General features: G+C 39.3%; 1 protein-coding gene across 2 annotated transcripts; it reads left to right on the plus strand.

Annotated features, from left to right (window-relative positions):
- The first annotated feature begins 8,612 nt into the window (after positions 1-8,612).
- LOC127566586 (transmembrane protease serine 6-like) lies at positions 8,613-17,421 on the plus strand. 2 transcript variants are annotated; one of them, XM_052009072.1, is made up of 7 exons: positions 8,613-8,814; positions 9,941-10,006; positions 10,900-11,068; positions 11,766-12,025; positions 12,400-12,533; positions 13,537-13,642; positions 17,303-17,421. In XM_052009072.1, the coding sequence occupies exons 1-7, from the start codon at positions 8,673-8,675 to the stop codon at positions 17,356-17,358; spliced, it is 933 nt and encodes a 310-aa protein (XP_051865032.1). In that variant the 5' UTR covers positions 8,613-8,672; the 3' UTR covers positions 17,359-17,421. The 2 variants fall into 2 exon arrangements, with proteins under 2 accessions (XP_051865032.1, XP_051865023.1); XM_052009063.1 differs by lacking the exon at positions 17,303-17,421 and having other exon boundaries at positions 13,537-14,193.
- The last annotated feature ends 2,463 nt before the right edge of the window (positions 17,422-19,884 follow it).

Genomic DNA, 19,884 nt, shown 5'->3' on the forward strand with positions numbered 1-19,884 from the left:
CTATCCCGCCCCCCCCTCCCCCGCCAACATGCTATGCTTGTTAGTGAAGGGAATGACCACAAGGGACTCCTGCACAACCCACATGCCCTGACTGTCCTTCCCAGTTGTCATCCATCTCCTCTCTTCCTGTACTTGCGGAGTGACCAGTTCACTAACCATACTATCTACCGCATCTTCTGCATCCTGAATGCTCCACAGCAAGTCCATCCACAACTCCAACTGCTCTAGACAAACCGCCAGGAGCTGTATTAACCGATAATCTATACTCATCAGTGACTGTGCTCACAAATCAAGGAATAGCCCGTTGACAACAGGCCAAAGGTCACTAAGTCTCCCTATTCCATGAAGGAACTTCACCAGAGTTCTCATTCATAGAACATAACAGCACAGTACAGCCCTTCGGCCCACAATGTTGTGCCGACGTTTTATCCTGCTCTAATATCTATCTAACCCTTCCCTCCCACATAGCCCCCCATTTCTCTATCATTCATGTGTCTATCTGAGAGTCTCTTAAATGTCCCTATTGGTACTCAGTGACATTCACATTGGTACTCAGTGACTCAGGAACATTAAAGCTTCCTGCCTAATTCATAATGAATGGATTTCCCTCCACTGGATAGTGGCAGGTCAGGTGCCAGGGCACAGTTGGAATATGGTAGTGGATGGCAAGATTTAAAAGATATACGGCTGAAGGAAATTTTGTTGGAGGTGATATGGGAATAACGTGGGTAAATGCAATTAAGACTATTTATTCCTGTGAAAAATAATCCCCAAGGTGGACTAGTTGGGCTAAATAGCCAGTTTCCATGCTTTAACATGTATTGTCCATGTACCATATACAGTCTGGAAATGCTATTACAAGTGAGATAATGATTAACTAGAAATTTAACACAGAAATAGTGTAGAAAACATAAATAGCGCAGGTCAGGGGTGGGCTAAAAGGTCAGAGTTGATGGGAACCCCATCTACCACACTAAATATTCATACTCTCTGCTACTGCTGCACTGTGGCTGAGTTGGCCATCAACAAAATACACTCCATTGACTCACCAAGGGTTCTTAGACTGCATCTCCTAAACCCCTCACCTCTATCACCTAAAAGGACAAGGATACATGCGTATTGCAACTCCACTATCTGCAATTTCACGTTCAAGATGCACAATATTCTGACTTCTGAGTACATTGCCATTCCCTCTTTGTAAATGGGTCTAAATCCTGAAACTCATTATTCAATGGTGTCATGGGATTACCTACACCAAATGAACTGGAGCAATTTGAGCAAGAAACTGATTATTGCCATCTCAGTGGCAATTGGGAATGAGCAGAAAACATCTACATCACATAAATACAAAAAAAATCCTGCAGGCAAAAAGTCCTGATGCAGGGTCTCAACTGAAGGCATTGACCATCCCTTTGCCTTCACAGATGCTGCCTGACCTGCCAGGTTCTTCCAGCAGTTATTTTTTTGTTCCAATTTCTGGCACGTGCAGTCTCTTGCGTCAACATTAATTGTAGTTCTGGTAAAAAAAAATTAGCAAAGCAAGACTATTTTGCTCTAGGTGATAAATGCCCCACTTATGCTTATTTCCAGTATACTATTCAAGGTACTTTGTTTGCACCTGGGCATTTTTCTCTAAGTCAAGCCTTAACCATGACTCATAACTCCATAGTAACAATAAGGTTAGAAATCCTGGAGTTTAATTCCAAGACACTGAAAGACAAAAATGTAGGTCAATACTTTTGTGTAATGTTGCATAGATGATGTATTTTGTATGAAATATTAGTTAATTATTGCATAATAAAATTTGGAGAGCAACAGAGATGTTCCCTCTTGGTTCTAGCCCATCAACAGTAATTGAACCATCCTCACTACAACAGATTATCTGGTCATTGCCATAATACAGTTTCTGTGACTTTGCTGTGTTTCCTGTAATACCAACTACATATTAAAATAACATCATTGGCTGTATAATGTGCTGTCCTGAAGATTTGAAGAATGCTATAAAAATCCAGGCCTTTTGTTCATCTATCCTTAGCTGGAAGAATTAGGAAAGGTGGGATTGCTCTCCTGAGACCAGTGAAGATTCAGGAGAGATTTAATGGGGCTTTTCAAAATTACGAGAAGTACTGAGAGAGTGAATAAGGATAAACTGTTTCCGCTGGCAATCACCAATGGAGGCAGATTTCAGATAACTGGGTGCAGAACCAGACAGGAGATCATAACTTGTGTTGCATCACCTGCAAGGGTGGTGAATTTGGACAGGTTAGCAAATTTCCAAAAGGCAATGAAATACAGAAGCATTTGGGAGTTAGAAAAGGGAATATAGGATTGACAAAAATCCCTAACATGCTACACTTCCTGCATCTGAAAGGGAAGTTGAATGTCTGGTATGACTTTCGCGTGGACACCAATTTTCCCCCAAGAAAAAAAGTGAGAACCTTAACCTGTGATGTCATTAACCACTTTGCCCTGACAATCTGGAAGAGCTCTCTGGAGGCTGCTCCTGAAGACTCCAGTCAAGGACTTGAACACCTCCCATTGACTGTATGGTTCCCAGGGCCCAGCCAGTGCACCAGTCATAAGACATCAACAAACAACTTGTGCACCAGGATCCAGTCAGGTTCTCAGCTTCCTGACTAGCATGAAGTTCAAAGTGTTCTTTTAAAGAGCTGTTACTAGCAAATTTGGCTGTGATATTTTTTGAGTATCATTCAGTTCCCAGACTCTCTCTCAGATTTTAGTCTTATTACAGACACACGTCTAGATGAATATGGGATTCTCACGTAAAGCTGCGAAGCGCAGTTGTATTTGAGGGGGAACTATGATTACATGTGTTTGTTCCTGGGTATGTACACTCCAACAGAACAATGCAGGGGATTTCTGAAGCTTCTCTACTTTTTGATTTTTTGAAGCATTTCCTCAATCATTCGTATAGCCATGCAATCATTGCCTATAGCCATTTTATGATCTCCTGACAGACTATTTAATTATTGTTAGATAAGTTAATGCCATGCATAGGATGGCCTTTGTGGTTTCTGGAAGTATCCTGTGAATTGAAGAGCCTAGAAACACAACTCCCTTTAAAAAATACTGCTTCCTCTACAAAAATCCCGATCATAACAACACATTCCTCCTAATAAACCCACCCCCTCTTTGTTCATCAATTATTCTATATTCTTCTCTTCTCATTATCAATCCCACTGTTCAAGGGTAAAGATTCCAATTTATTGCTCTTTCAAAATCTCCATTAATTTCAAACACTTTTATTAACATACCAAATGGGATTTCAATGACAGTAGTTTTCATTTCCAATCCAGTGTAACAGACTGACAGGATTACTCTACTGGGAACTGACATAGAGTCCATGGGAGAAATGGCTGTGCTGCAACAATTCTATGTCACACATAAAGACTAGACTAGGTAAGGACAGCAGATTTCCTTCCCTAAAAAGACACAAGCTATTCAATTATATCATAGCTGTTCTGTTAAAAAGGATAACCTAAAAAGGATAACCGAGCCCAACCTGTTCATTAAATTCAGACAAGGCAAAGTTGCTGCTGGCCCTGTCCACCTTCCAACGTTCTCCTCACAAATATCTGGGGAATGGTGTCCAAGTAGGGACAGCTGTACCACATACAAGTCAAGCAGCAGGCTGACGTGGTTATACCCACAGAATCATCCCTTCCAGACAAGAAACCAGATTCCTCCATCAGAATGCCGATTGGAGACACAAAAGAGATTCTGCAGATGCTGGAATTCTGGAGCAACATGCACAAAATGCTGGAGGAACTCAGCAGGTCAGGCAGCATCTACAGAGGAAAATGAACAGTCGACGTTTCAGGCTAAACCCTTCATCAAGAAAGTCCTGATGAAGGGTCTCGGCCCGAAACTTCGACTGTTCATTTCCCTCTGTAGATGCTGCCTGACCTGCTGAGTTCCTCCAGCATTTTGTGCGTGTTGCTCAAAATTCCAATAGTTGTTCTCTCCCACTGGCAGAACAGACACACCAGAGGGGGTGGTACAGTGGGATACAAGCAGAAAAGAGTTGGCTCAGCATTGGATCCAGACCCCATGAGGTCTCCTGCTATCAGGTCTTAAGTGGGAAGGGAAACCACCTTCTGCATACCACCTACCATCCTCCCTCATGTATTGAAGCGATTCTCTCTCATGTTCAACAACACTTGGAACAAGCACTGCAAGTACTCTTGGTAGGAGACATCAATGTCCATCGCCAACATTGATTTGGTTGTACCACAACTGACCGAGCTACCGGAGTACTGAAAAATATACCGAAGACTGTGTCTGTGGCAGGTACAGAGTGAGCAAACATGAAGGTGGCAGGTACTGAGTGAGCGAGCATGAAGGTGGCAGGTACTGAGTGAGCGAGCATGAAGGACAAACCTACTTTATCCCATCTTCAGTACTTCATCTGTTGCAAATGCATCTGTCCACGTGCCCATTACTGGAAGTAACCACCACATATTAGGTTACCCTACAATTGTGCTAAACGACATCCAGAACAGATCTGGTGGCTGAAAACTGGGCATCTACGAGGCACTGTGGACCATCAGCAGCAGTAATATATTTCATTGTAATCTGGAATTCACAGCATGTCTCTCTCTGTATCTACTATTACAAGCAAACTAGGAGCTTGTCAGGAGCGGTAACAGACATACCTGGAAAATGAGGTGCCAACCTGGTGAAGCTGCAACAAAGGACTGTGTACGTGTGAAACAGCAAAAATAGAAGGCAATAGACAAAGTAAATTGGTCCAAATTATTTGGCCTCTGAAATATTGAGCCTTAGTAAAATGAGCTAACTTCCCAATTCATCACTGCTGCTCAGTGAAGTGGAGAAAATATTACATGGGTTTATTGCCCTTTATTTCACAGGGGTTTAATTGCCGCTGATGGCTTCTTAACATAATTCCTGATTCAGAATCCTGTGAAGGATCAAAGCTGGAGATTCACACCTTCCATTCAGTGATTATCAACCTCCTTGCTTAATGTTCTCAGAGACTATTTGGCAACCTCTAAAATGTCGATTCAGACTGAAAACACTCTCCATTCTCTGTTCTTGGATGGTTGTGTTTAAACTTCTGACTTCCACAGCCCTCCCCTTTAATCCTGAGGGCTATTGCAAAAGTTCACCTCAAAGTTATGGGTCTCTTCAGTGAGTAACACAAGTGCAAGTTGCTCTACAATCAATTGATTACATTGATTATAGGTTTAAATCAATAAAATACAAAATACCGCATACAAAAACATATAAAATGGATAGGATTATTGGTGTTAATAATCCATCATACTATAAATTATGGTGGTATACTTGTCTTTGCCCTTCACTGTTTATTAATTCTGAAACTAATAACCTGAATATTTTCACTTGATAGAAGTTGTCATTTTAAGGGTTTGCAGTCTTTTAGTGTTTGTTGCAGCCTTTTAGTGTTTGTTGTAGCTTTCCCCTGTGCAGTTCTTCCATTACTCCAGCACTGCGGTTTCAGATCTGTCCATTGCCTTGTGTTTTAGTTCTCCCACTGCACATTCTGCTGCAGCTTAATTTGTAAATATTAACTTTAGCACTCAGGTAAACTTTCAAAACCATTCAAATTAAAACAAGTATGTTACTTTTATATAAATGCTTCAGTAAAACAAATATATAAAGGATGTAGCATTTGTAAATGTACAAAGACTATATCTTTTATATATTTACAGCTTTAATACTGCTTTCAATTCCATGACTTCACTGCCTTTGCATCAAACTATTCTATCTCTATCACCACCTCCCCATCAATCTCTCCACTCATAAATACTTCCCATTATCATCATTATCCCTTCAATATCATCCACAATTATCAACCTCCTACACTCATTAACACCTCCTACCTGGGCTAATGCAAAAATAACACATACAAAATGCTGGAGGAACTCAGCAGGTCAGGCAGCTTCTTTCTTTTTTTCAATCTTTTTATTAATTTCAAATTAGTATACATAACAATAGTAATCATACACATGATATACAGAGATCGGAATTACAATAATAACAGTTAACATATACAAACATGAAGAGTAAAGTATGTAATTTGAACCTCCCAATCTCTTAATAATTGAACATGAAAAAGATTTAAAAGAAATTTGATTATATGAAAAAAACCCAAACTAAAAAATAGTAACAAAACAAAATGAATGGCAATAATAAACAAAAACTAACCAAGAACTAAACAAAAGCTGGGCTATTGTATTTCATTGATTAAAAAAATTATGTCATTAACTCTGCTCCTCTATATTCAAATTGAAAATTATTGAGAAGGATTCGGAAAAGGTCAGCTTACATCGTATGAAAATGCTGGATAAATGGGCTCTAAGTTTCTTCAAAATTGCCCGAAGGATCAATCGTACCACTCCTAATTTTTTCTAAGTTTAAACATGTTATAGTTTGGCAAAACCATTGTAATGTAGTAGGAGGTTTAGGATCTTTCCATTTAAATAGAATGGATCTTCTGGCTATTAATGTAACAAATGCAATCATATGACAAACTGAGGCAGATAAATGGCCAGAATCCATCATTGGTAACCCAAAAATTGCAGTAATAGGATGTGGTTGTAAATCAATAGATCACAAAAACATGTTATTCCCTTCATTTTCCATAAAAGAAAAGCTAGATCAATTCTAGATGGTTGTGTTACGAACCAGCAACAAAAGAAACACACTGAGTCATGATTCAGTGTTAAAAATTACTTTATTAATAACTATTTATGATAATAAGAAAAATAAAAGTAAAAATGTTAGAATGTTAGAAGTAAAAATGTTAGATCTTAAATATTAACCCCAGAAACTAAACTCATCGTGTGTGTGTGTGGCAAATTCCCAAACTCCAAGTCCAGGAATAGTTTTCAAAGTTCAGTTCAGCAAGCCGTAAGGTGAAACATGAGCAAAGGCTTCTTCAACAACCACTGTTGTCTGAAGATAAGATGTAGATGTAGAGAACATAGAGAGTAATTACCAAATCCAAATGTTCCACGATGGAACCCAATTGACACCTCAGTGTTTACTTGGTAGTGACTTCCTCACCTCGAAAAGCATCCGAATCATGGCCGTCCACACAAATACCTGTTTCCCTCTAAGGTCAGCAGCAACATGAACTCCACCGGATTACTCCCAATTTCCATACGTGGATTGTAGTAACAGACATAGTTTTTGTTTCTCATCCATCGATAGAGAAAACTAGCAGGCTGGTCTCTCTCTCTCTCTCTTTTCTCTCTCTCTCCTCTGACTGACTTCAACTGACTGTTTCAAAAACGTCATTACGTCCTTTATCTTCAGTTGACGTAAGCACGCCCCACACACACACACACACACACACACACACACACACACACACACACACACACACTACTAACTCTATCTAAAAGGGACATTCACCGAGTCCGTAACACCTCCCACCTAAAAAGAATTTTTTTTCCCAAAAGAAATTTAACCATGCACACAGTTAGTAATGTTAATAATTATCATTCTACACAATTACAGAATATCAGATTAGTAAAGCTACATGTTTTAAAGAGAGGCCATCCACTTCAATTCCACTTCCCATTCCCATACTGAGATGTCTATCCACGGCCTCCTGTACTGCCACCTTGAGGCCAAATGCAGGTTGGAGGAGCAATGCCTCATATTCAGTCTCAGGAGTTTCCTACCTGACAGCATCAACATGGATTTCTCCAATTTCCAGTAACCCCTCCCCCCCTTTGTTTTCCCTCATTCCCATAGCCCCCTCACCCCTTCTCTTTCCCCTCCCCCACCCTCATGACCTGCCCATCACTTCCCGCTGGTTCCCCACCTCCTTCCCTCTATTCCATGGTCGACTGTCCTCTCCTTCCAGATTCCTCCTTCTTCAGCCCTTTGCCTTTTCCGCCCATCACCTCCCAGCTTCTCACATCCCCCTTTCATCCTCCCCTCCCCCATCCACTTACCTACCTATCTTCCCCCTCTCACCTGAACTCACCTATCCCCTGCCTGCGTGTGCTCCTTCCCCTCCCCCTCCCCCACCTTCTTATTCTGGCTTCTGCCCTCTTCCTTTCCAGTCCCGATGAAGGGTCTTAAACCGAAAGGTCAACTGCATATTTCCCTCCATAGATGCTGCCTGACCTGCTGAGTTCCTCCAGCACTTTGTGTGTGTTGCTCCAGATTCCAGCATCTGCAGAACCTCTTGTGTCTCCCTAATGCAAAAACAAACATGGATTCGATTTCCACATAGAGCTCAGACAGGTGGGAAAAAAAGGGCAATAAAATTTCCTTCTTGCATTTTTGTCAGGTCATTTATTTCTTTAAATAATCGCTTACTATTCAGCTCCTTGCACACACCTACTTGGGGGAAAAAACAAATTCCTTCCACTTGTTCGACCTGTTTGTACTTCTTTCACCCTCACTGCTTCTGATCCAATACTCCAATGAAAATAGGCAACAACCGATGACTGCACCGGACTAGATTCAGCACGTGGAAATTTACAAAATCAGCTCATACCTGGAGGCACATGATGTCACTCACTCGGCTGGATAAATTACAGTGCATTCGCGCGTCAGTTACATTGCTTTGCTCAGAGAGTAGTGGTTGATATTGTTCTGCAAGCGAGAGAATTGACTTTAGTGGATGTTCGTTTGTCCCATCGGTCAAAATGAGCAGTGTTAATATAGAAGCGGCGAAGACCGAAGAAGTCAAGACTCGGGTACCGACAACCAGGGTTTTAAAGATACTAGCAATAATTTCAGCTTCGCTGTTTGTCTTGATTGCGGCGGCACTAGTTGCTTTTGTGTTAGGTGAGCGATATTGCATTTTAGTGACGTTTACAGACGAATTCTGTAGTTTTGATTTGAATTTCGAAATTAATCTTTTTGCCTGACAGTAATTATTTTAATTCTCAGCAAGTTGAGAATGTTTAATTGTTCCAAAGGTAGATCAATATGTATCTGTAAAATGAAACGTTAAGTTTCTTTTAACTATGCCTCTCTGATAAGGGAGCTGCATATCTCCTGTGGTGTTGGGTTCTTTCTATGCTAACGCTTCCTAAACCCTATTGAAATGTTTATCAAATACCACTTCATAGTTCAACTTCTGATTTGTGGTGGCGCTTAGGGTCTTTATTCTTCTGCCCTTGATGTGTAAGATTGTAATCCTGTTGCAAATTAGCAGGTGCTGAGTCTTTTCTCTAACCACCCCCTTCTTTATGGCCCACTTAGTTGAGTAGAAGGAATATCAATTTAACTTCATGTTAATGTGTGTGATGAAGATGGAATCCTGTTAACTTAATGAAATAAACTAACCTAATTTTTCTGTAATGTAACCAGTCACCTTCTGGTGTAGGTGCAGGAACATCAACTGAGTAAACTTGGATGTGCTTGATGTCTTCTAATTTGAACTAGATTTAAAAACTGCTGAAATTAATGTAAATGATGTATGGAAAACATAATGGAACATCAGTTGGACTGTCATTTTGAATTTCTATTATTGGGCTAAATATAATTAAACTGACCAGGGATCTGGCTAATGAGTACAGAAATGTTGCTAATGCTGGAACCTCCTAAACTGATAGGTTGGAATAAAGAAATGGCTGTTTCAAATACACAGCTGAAAACTTACTTATAAATCCATGGCTATTTTTGGGAGCTTTTGGCATACTTGGCAGGTAAACATCTCAAAATGTGTGCTTTTGAAGAGATTATTAAAAGTCATTGTTAGGAATATTTTTGCTACAGTAGTTTGGATTTCAGGGATTGGGTGAAAGTGCGCATGAGTACTTGTTCCTTTCGGGATAATGTTGGTCCTGGGTTGATAGGCTTGAGAATAACTTGAAGTCTAAGCTGCAGTCCTTGTAAGGTTTTTAATGAAAGCCTTGAAGATGAGTTGGCTATACATTATAGCTTTGCAAAATATTTTGTATTGCAGTCTTTTACCTCTCTCACAAGTGCATGGACAGCGAAGCTTGCAGAGGATCTGATTATACTGCCTGTGGTAAGTCATACTGATATAGAGATGGAGCTGGGTCCTTCAGCCCTCCTGAATACTTATTGTCTGTCAACCACCAATTTTTGTGCTAACTGCATGCTAAACTATTATTCTCCCCACATTTCCATTGACTCCTTCCCAGATTCTACCCTTTGCCTACAAAATTGGGTCAACTTACAGTGGCCAATTAACCTGAAAACCCTCATTCTTGAAGTAATGGGGGGTGGGGGGCAGGCGAAGAACTAGAGCACCAAGACAAAACCCATGTGGCCACAGAGAATGAACCTGGGTTGCTGGAGTAATGAGACAGTAGCTCTACCAGCTGCACCACTCTGCTGCCTGACTGCACATCAATGTAGCATTAAGGTACTCTGTGCTGTTGCTATTATTTGAAGTGAGTCCTTAAACAAACTGCCTCCTGAGGCTTTAATTTGAAGAGCCACTCTGATAGTCTTCAATTCACAATTCTAGGTTCTGTGCACAAGTATACTGAATACTCGTAGTTTAAATTTGCTTTTGTGTAATCTGTTACTTATGCTGCAATCTGGCACATTCTTTTTGCAAAGGGGGGGGGAAGAAAGTAGAACTATGGAAATTTTTCAGAATGAAACCTGAAATGGTAGAATACAGTTTACAATTTGTTCAGTGATGATGTTTCCTAAAATAATAGAAGAAAGAAAAGGTAATTCATAGTCAGTGTACTTGTATATGAAAGTCCAAGATGACTAGGTCATAGGAATATTTTTCCTCATTTGTTTTAGCATCTAATGAAAATGGGATTGGTGGCTTCATTTAAAAGTTTCAAAAAATGAAGCTATAGTCTTTTTAAAAAAAATTTTACAGATCAAGAGGGAAAATCTTTAATAGTTTGGCATAGTAATGTGCTTTTTTTTTGATAGGCTGTGGTCAACAGAAAACTCGATCTGAGAGGATTGTAGGTGGATTGAGCACATATGATGGCGAGTGGCCTTTTATGGCCAGTGTACAGTACAATGGCCAACACATCTGTGGAGCAACACTTATCTCCTGTAGGTGGCTTTTAACAGCTGCACATTGCTTCAGGGACAGGTAAATGTCATTGCCCTCCATTGCAGACTTTTTAAAATATTGCTTTGTATTGTATTGTAATTACTTTGTAATTGCATGGGAGCAATGATACATTTGTATTGTTGCTTCCATGTAATTAGTTTATCGAAGGTAGCCTGATCCAGATGTCGTATAACAGCAGTAAATGTTAATGTAAGGTTCTACGGCCTGAAGACCAAGTTTAAGTACTTGGTGCAAATGTCCTTCAGTTTGCTGTAAGCAATAATCTATTAATTTGAATTCAAGTAATTCAACTTCAAAAATCTGCAGTTGTGTACCATCACAACACTTCTGTGCTTCCTCCATGTGGATTGCTTTCAGCATTCTATTTAACTCGCTTCTCCATCTACAAGCTTGAGTGGGGATCAAATATAGTTTGAGGAGAATTCTAGTGCTGAAAAAGTTGGTAATCTAGGATGTTATCTGAATGAGAGATGTTCTGTGCTGTACTGTTCTAGGTTCTGTCCAGTGAACATTTAGTTTAAAGGAAACATGAACACTAATGGAAAATTAACTTGAGATTTGACTCCAGTTGCTCATTATTTAGCTATGTAACTGAGAAACTTTCATTAAATCAATGATGGGTACAAATGATCCATATGGCCTTGTGTTCAATAGACTAAGTCTTTGGAAGATAAACTCAAACATTTGTTTTTTTTCCCCTTTTTTTGAATTCCAGGGATACAGACAACTGGACTGTGGTGCTTGGAGTCCATTTCTTGGATCGTTCAACAAACGGCATCCAGATACGAAAAATTGCAAAGATAATTATTCACCCTCTGGCAACACCTTCCTTTAATTATGATGTTGCCCTTTTGGAGTTGTCCCAGCCAGTTGAATACACTGATTTTGTTCAACCGGCTTGTCTACCTATAGCCACAGCATCCACTGCTGGCAGAAGATGTACAGCCATTGGATGGGGAAAAACAAGTGAAAATGGTACTGATCAGAATTGTTAAATTTGCCACCTTGCTGTTACACCTGTTCCATGGGTCACCCAAGATTGGCTTTTAAATTATTTCTGTTCTGGCAGAATAATTCTTTGGTTTAAAATGAAAGCAAGCCTAACTTGGATTGAATAGTGGTTGTTTTTAACTGGCAATATTTAAGGGAAGTAGCTTTCCGGCCAGTTCATTCAGTGATTTTTGTTTTTAATTGTTAATGATCAAACTGTAAATGTATGTTTAGCCATTTTAACTGGAGTGTTGTGATGATGGAACATGGTGCAGTCATAGGGAGGCTTGAATGACACTTGGCATGTGTTGTCACTGTTTTGGATTACAAATTAACTTTGTGCTGTTCCTTGCCAACAGGATTGCCAAGTAATGAGCTTTTACAGACTGAAGTGCAGGTTTTCAACAACAGCCAATGTCAGCGGTTTATACCAAAAATAACTGAACAGATGATCTGTGCAGGGGTTCCTGAAGGTGGCAGAGATGCCTGTCAGGTATGGAATTGTTCTTAAATTAGTTTACTTGTGGGATTCTAAACTTGGGTTACTCAGATGTAACTGCTTGCTGCAAAACGGACCAGAGCAGAATTACCAAGCATTGAGGCCAATGCATGGTGATGCTGATGAGTAATTAAGTTCTGGTCATTACTAAAATGAGTGGAGAGGTCAGTAGGGTCTGACAGTTTGGCTGCTTGTAATGTTAGAGGTGGCTTGATCAAGGGTAGAATTCTAGGGTGGCAGAAATGGTGTATTTTGGTTATACCACATTGCCCAAGTGTGTTTTTAAATGTGCATATCCTGTAGGGTGCTAGTTTGAACAGATGGCTTTCCTCCTGTCCTTGGATGGACACATGGAACCTTCATTCCATCTCCCTCACTTCCTCCAGTAAGGAAAGGTTAACGTGCGCTACTGTGCATTGTAAGAATGAGTTGGTGATCACCAGGTATATCCAAGAATTGGAAACTAGCAATTGTTCTTCTGGGACTTGTGCATCCATTCTGTAGTTCTTGTATATTTCTCTAGCTTGTCATTCTAGAGCAAGGCTAACTACTCCTTGTGGGATTTATAATTTGTATTATCCATATGCAAGCCTATTTGAAAAATAGCTGCTGCATCACCTACATTTCAACAAGTGTGTTTCTAAATGTCAGTTGGAAAGCACTGAGCCTTGGTGTAATAAACTTTGTATAACTTTACATAAGATGGAGTCATGTGATATTCACCTTCTCCTGATTTGTTTTTGTTTTAAGTCCCCTGCTGCTAAGATGGCCCACAGCAACCCAAGGCAGACAAATGCAATTCACTGCATAAATAAAAACAATGCTGGAAAAGGCTCAGCAGGTCAGAAGCATCTGTGGAAAGAAACAATATTTTGGGTGTGAGATCCTTTGTCAAAACCTGATGGATCAGACCAGTTAGGGATGCATAATGACCCCTGAGTGCAACAGATCCTAAACTAACAGAAAAATAAAACCTTGCCTTGTCTTCTCTCCCCAGGGAGATTCTGGAGGACCATTGCTGTGCCAAGATGAGAATTCTCGGGCATGGATAGTGACAGGAGTTGTTTCCTTTGGAACAGGCTGTGGAAGACCTAATTATCCAGGTGTATATACTCAGACAGCAGCTGTTCGGAAATGGATAATGGAAAGGATAAATGAATAAGTGTTGCTGGCAGCCTCACTTGTGATGGTCATTCTGACTGATTGTTGCTATGATTGGGATGTTGCTGAGACTTATTATAACAATCGTTTTTAATCACTTCATGCTATATTGGAGTCTATATGTAGAGCATTTTGCTTTGGAAAAAGCTTTGTCTTGGATCAGATTGTAACAAATCTCATTTAGAGAAACTCTGGATTTTAAACTGTCCAACTTTTTATTGCATTCAGCCAGCTAAAGTGCAGTATTCTCATTTTTGTAGTTTTCACTAATATTGCAATGCACTAAAACAACTGCTTAAATTGGTCTCATTAGAAATCACTGCACTTATTTTTAGAAATAAAAGTTGATGCTGTCAGACTTATAATATTTTGGCCACACCTGGGCTAATTAACCATCATAAGTGGTGGAATTCTGTATGTTACAATGTGACTATTTGTAAATTGCACTGTTCACTAATGTAATGAAAGATATGGCAAACTGGTTACAATAAAACTTAAACTGTGAATTCCCTGTTTGGGCCAAGAGGTTGTCTTTAATAAAGCTTTGCAAATTCAAAGGAGAGAATGGTGATGTATTTTCTTAAATGCATCACTACTGTAAATGCGTAGCCTTATTTTCCATAAGAAAAATGCAGGAACAGATCCTTTAGCCATTTGCACCTACCCTGCTATGCAATCAGATCACAGTTATCTTTTATCTTGTACCAATTTCTTGAACTAATTCCATAATCCCTTATCTTAAAATGTGCTTCTTCCCAAATTGTACCTACATGTTCCACAGTGCAGTACTCCATCTATGTCAATGGGGGGGGGAGAAACATCATTGATAGGAAAACAAATTCAAACCTACAGTGTTTCAATCCTCATACCACTGGGGTGGCGGGGGAGGGGGAGAAAGAACTTGCATTTGTGAAAATACCTTGGGACAATCTGTTTTGTGAATGGTAAAGCCACTGAATTATTGTGGTCACTGTACTATGGGACATGCAGCATATAGTTAGTGCATAGGAAGATTCCACATGTTACTGAGGACCAGAATTTGTGCTTTGAAATGTCTACATGTGTTGTGAGGGTAGGGAGAAAATTAGACAACTCCCTCGGCAGAATAGCCACACACTTTCCTTGCTCCTGGGAGGAGACAAGTGGCAGTAGAAGGTTAATTCCTAGAATTAAAGGGTTAATGTATACAGGGAGGTTGAGCAGATTATGCTATGCCGGCTATCAAAGAATAAATCTTATTGAAAAATGTAAGAATTTGAGTGTGATTGATAGGAGGATGCTAATTGGATGCCTTTTCCCTAATAAGGCTATGTGGAACTGGGGTGCATAGGTTCAGAACAAGGAGATGCCCATTTCAGATGGAGATAGAGGAATTTCTTCCAGTGTAGTGGAGGCAGAGTCATTAAATATGCTCAGGGTGGAGGCATTTGAACAGCAGTGAGTCAAGGGATACGTAGAGAGAATGCAAAAGTGGTGTTGAGGCCAGGATTGGATCAGCTAGGGTTTTGCTGAAGAGTGACAGATGTGGGGGGCCAATTGGCTGCTTCCTGTTTCTTGTGAGTAAAAATGTTCCTCATTTAATTGTTATTTTTTTAAATGATTTGACTGTAAACTGTGCTTAAGTATTGTAATTCAATTTGTAATTTCACCAAAATTTGAAATGCCATAGACTTTTGTAATGGGCTAGGAAGATGAATAGGAAGTTCAGCCTATTTAAAGTCAAGGCAGTGAGGATTATTAGTCTTATCCCAATTACATTAAGCCCAACATGAGTCCTATACATTTTTAGAATAAGTTGTTTTCTTTCAACCTGCATCCCAAACAAGGGAGGACAGTCCTGTAAAATAGAGCCCACAGGAATTTAAAGCAGAGATTGTTTTATTCCAAAGGTCAGCTAAGGGGAAATTTTGTTAAGGACCTAGCTTGTACCCATCCCTGAAGCTCCCACTGATTTTGTTGACCAAGGTATATGAAGGTCATGGGAAAAGTGCTGGGAGACAGTGTATAGCTGCCTGGGATCGTCAAGGCAAACAGGTTTATGAAAGTCTGAAAGCTAGGAGACTGCTGGAGCTTTGGCTGGTGTGAGGGTGTTTGAATGTATTTATTTGCATGATCAATACCTTCCAGCATTCCTTTGTTTTGGAGTCTTAAAATTCCAAATTCTCCTTGAGGTATGAAATGCAAAAGAAATGTGTGAATTTTTTGAGTTTTAAACTGAGAAAAATAGAGAGGAAGAGAGGCTGTATTTTTAAGTTTGCACTGGGGGGAAATTTGAATTAATTCCATGTTTTAGTAATGGTGTGACTTAAGAGGGAAGTTATTTACATGAAATAAAATTTTAGTACCTCTCATGTTTTAATCAACAACATCTTTTTATAAAGTTGTGAAATATATGAGGCTCCACTTTTTTCTTTTCTTTCATTCTTTAAAATGAACGTTAGAGTTTACTTGTGGTAATTAACTTTTAAAGATTTAGTATTATTTGAAAAAGTTCCCAAAGAATGAAATCAGCAGCGTCAACATTATTTTTATCCACATTTAAAACAAGACTTTTTAATTTCCATTCCTTTTCCCTTTGGTTGTTATCTGAATTAATATTGGGAGGAATGAGGTTCTGAATTCCACAATGGTTGTGTGAAATTCCACTTAATGTTGTAAATTATATGAGTATCTCTAATTTCCTGCATTTTAGAAATTAGCAATTATGAACTAGCACTTTAGGAAATTGTTTGAGACAATTGTCGTCATCCCAAAACTTACCTTTCTCAATGAGAATGATTTTTATTTCCCCAGAAGATTAGTCTTGATGTTGCTTGTGATTTTCTTGTTCTGGAGTTCTTTTGAAAACCTTACTTTTTTGATTTTGTCAAGTTTAAAAACAACTTTGGTCTAAAACAAATGCAAATTAAAATGAGTGGTTTTGCTTACTATCAGTTGGAACATTTAACAGTTTGTTTAATAAGTTATTATCATATATGTGTAATCAGCATTGTGGTCTGGTTTGTGAGGAAACATTTATTTGTGATGGAATAAGATAAGGATGAACATACAGAACTTTGAGAGAATTGTTTAAGCTACTGAGGGTGGCAAGTTTTAAGGATATTTGTCTGCTCCACCCTGCTTCCACATACAAGCCTCATTCAAGCATAAAGTTGATGGTCAGAAATACATAATTTATCTTCTTATAACACAGAAGGAGGGTGGTTTACATGCCAGCTCTCAACAGAGCAGTGTCATGAGTCCTACTCACCCTCCTTATTTTCCTGGAGCCTTGCAGCTTATTCTCTCCCCCATGTCCAGCAACCCCTCTTTGATTCTTTTTGCCACATACCTACAAAAAGGGATAATTTGCAGTAGCCAATTAACTCACTACCTAGTCTTTGGTATGTGGGAGGAAACTACAACACCAATTGGATACCCATGCAGTCACAGAGAGAATGTACAAACTCCAACAAGAAAGCAGCTGAGAGTCCCTGGAGCTGGGAGGCAGCAATGCTAACTGCTGTACCATCGTACTGAGCAAAGGGTCTGAAAAGGAAATTGTTTAAATTCTGTAATCCCTAAGCCTGCTTCAGAGATACCTTTTCTCCTGTGTTTTGCAGATAAAGAAACTTCAAGAAGCTGTGGGGGTTTTCACTGTGGGAAGCTTGTGTGGTAGAAATAGCCATCGTAAAACACAATGAATGAAAAAGAGCAATCAAGCACCCTTTGTAATTAATGGGTAAATATTAAATGAATTATAGCCAGTGTTTAATGAAACTGTGGTTAAGGTTCTTGAGATCAGGACTGGGAGGAAGGTATATATTAAATGTTGTGCACAATCTAATATCGCATCATATAAGCAGACAAGGTTAAGGGAAGTTCCTTGGACAATAAACCTAAGGGGATATTAATACTGGATGGCAAAATTAAAGGAGGGATGGTGTCCAATGCTACTATTAGTACGTGAACTGCTATTGGAATCCTCAAAGGAAACCACCGAGTGGAGAATGAAGGATATGATAGCATATTGGCCCTGATCGCATCTGTCTTTATAACATAGTGAACCTTGCTATACTAGTGTACAGGTTTGATAGGGACAAGTATCCTTGGACCTTGACCTTGACAGTAACTTCAGATCAACACTTCCCCATGCATGAATGAAAGGGGAGCATTGTGTGATACCATACGCTGGACATCTGGTATGGGAACATAATGACCTGATGTATTGGGACTTTTTATTTTATTCCAGTCCAATCTATAAGAATTAGGAAGTGGGTTTCATTAAATATATAGTCAAATGAACTCACAAATGTAATGGCATGACAGGGGTTAAAGGAACAATTACATCACTAAGCAGATTGGACGTGACTTTCCATACTTGCAGAAAACTTGGTAGAGCTGACGAAATGAGTCAATCTGTCTCAAAGATGTTACTACACCCTTATAAACAAGTAAAAGAGCAGAGTATGACTCATCAATCACCTCTATCATTTCCTTTCCTTGGTGACTACAGGGGAGGGACGTCTTGGAAAATTCCTAACATAATGCATTAGTGATATATTTTTCTTAGATATATGAGGTCTGTTAAAAATGGATTCACTGCCACCTGGGGAGTATTTCCATTTCCTGTGAATGAGTTTCAAAAGCACTTGCTCTATTGTTCTTTGTGTAAGGTTTTGAGTCACCCAGAGTTAAAATTTAGTCTTTTTTAATTGGAGTAACACTCAAGATGGTATCACATCCAAAACATAATTAGAAGGATACAGAAATATCGTAGAGTCCTGGAATGACATAGCATGGAACGATACCTTGCCTAAACTGGCTCATTGAAATAGTGATGAAATCAGCTCCACTCCTCTTCTCTATCATCCCGATCAATGCAAGAAGTGACACAGGGTTACAGTAAAGTGACAATAAACCATACCTGAAATTATTAGAGAGGACAAGCATCTAGTGTCCTGGACTGAGTGCTAGGTTTTGAATGCATATTGTTGTTGGTTGATAGATAAGATACAAAAAGATCAAGTTTAATGGATGTTGTCTGCATTAGAGTAAGAGCAGAGGATGCATGCTCACAGAATATTTTCAGTCGTTTTTGACTCAGAAAATGGGAACACTCTCTTGAAATTTTTAGTGATGCAAATTTAAGGAGTTTGAAAAACAGCAGGGATTGTGAGATACTTCAGGAAGAACAGAGATAAACAAGTAGAAGGAGCAGGCATATCAAATAAATTTCATCACTGGGAGTATGAGCTCATAAATTTGGGATAGAATGCAATGAATGAGAACATCATAGAAAACTTTTGCAGGTTGTGGAGAATTTGAAAGATCTATAGCTTCAAATACATGACACTTCAGAGAAGTGATTTTGGGAAGATAAACATAAAAAAAGATTATTAGCATTTTGACACTACAGTTGTGATAACTGAGTGGACTCAGAGCAGATCCAGCAGCTCAAAACCAAGTACCTATGAGATGCTGTGGACCATCATCACCAGAAATGTATAGCACCACAGTCTGTAAACTTTAAACCCCCACTTTACTGTTACATTCAAAACGGGAGATCAACCCAGTTCAATGAGGAGCATGGAAAGTGCAGTACCAGGCATATCTAAAAATGAGGTCCAACCAGATAAAGCTGCAATACAGGACTTTATGCCCAATAAGCAGCAAAGTCTGCAATTAATGTGAGAAGGAGGCCCCAAGAACATCCTCTGCCTCTTGTTTCTTGATTCTTCTTACATTAAAATTGCTTAAAATTTATCTCCTCTTTTGGAAATATCCAAAGGAAAGTTGAAGTACAGATGGGGCCACTGAAGGGTAAGAAAAATGAACCCAGAAATAATGACAGAGAAATGGCAGTCATATTGATATACTATTGAGCTCAATTTTTTACAATGGAAGATAACCAAGAAGTCACTTCATGGAGTATGTGCTTTAAAATGAGTATGTGTTTTTAAATGAGATGCTTGTAGACATGGTTTCCAGAAGGATTTTGGTGTTCTCTTACTCTAGTCAGTGAGCAAGCAATGAAAGCAAATTTTATGTTAGTCTTACATTAGTTAACAGGAAAGGGAGGAAATCTACGTGCAACAACATAGGACTTCAATGAGATCACACCAGGAGTACGAGGCATAGTTTGATCCCCCTGCATAAGGAAGGGTACATTTGCCTTCATTGATTTGTGGAATGAGACTAATTA

Source organism: Pristis pectinata, chromosome 2 (assembly GCF_009764475.1).
Source record: "Pristis pectinata isolate sPriPec2 chromosome 2, sPriPec2.1.pri, whole genome shotgun sequence".
NCBI lineage: Eukaryota > Metazoa > Chordata > Chondrichthyes > Rhinopristiformes > Pristidae > Pristis > Pristis pectinata.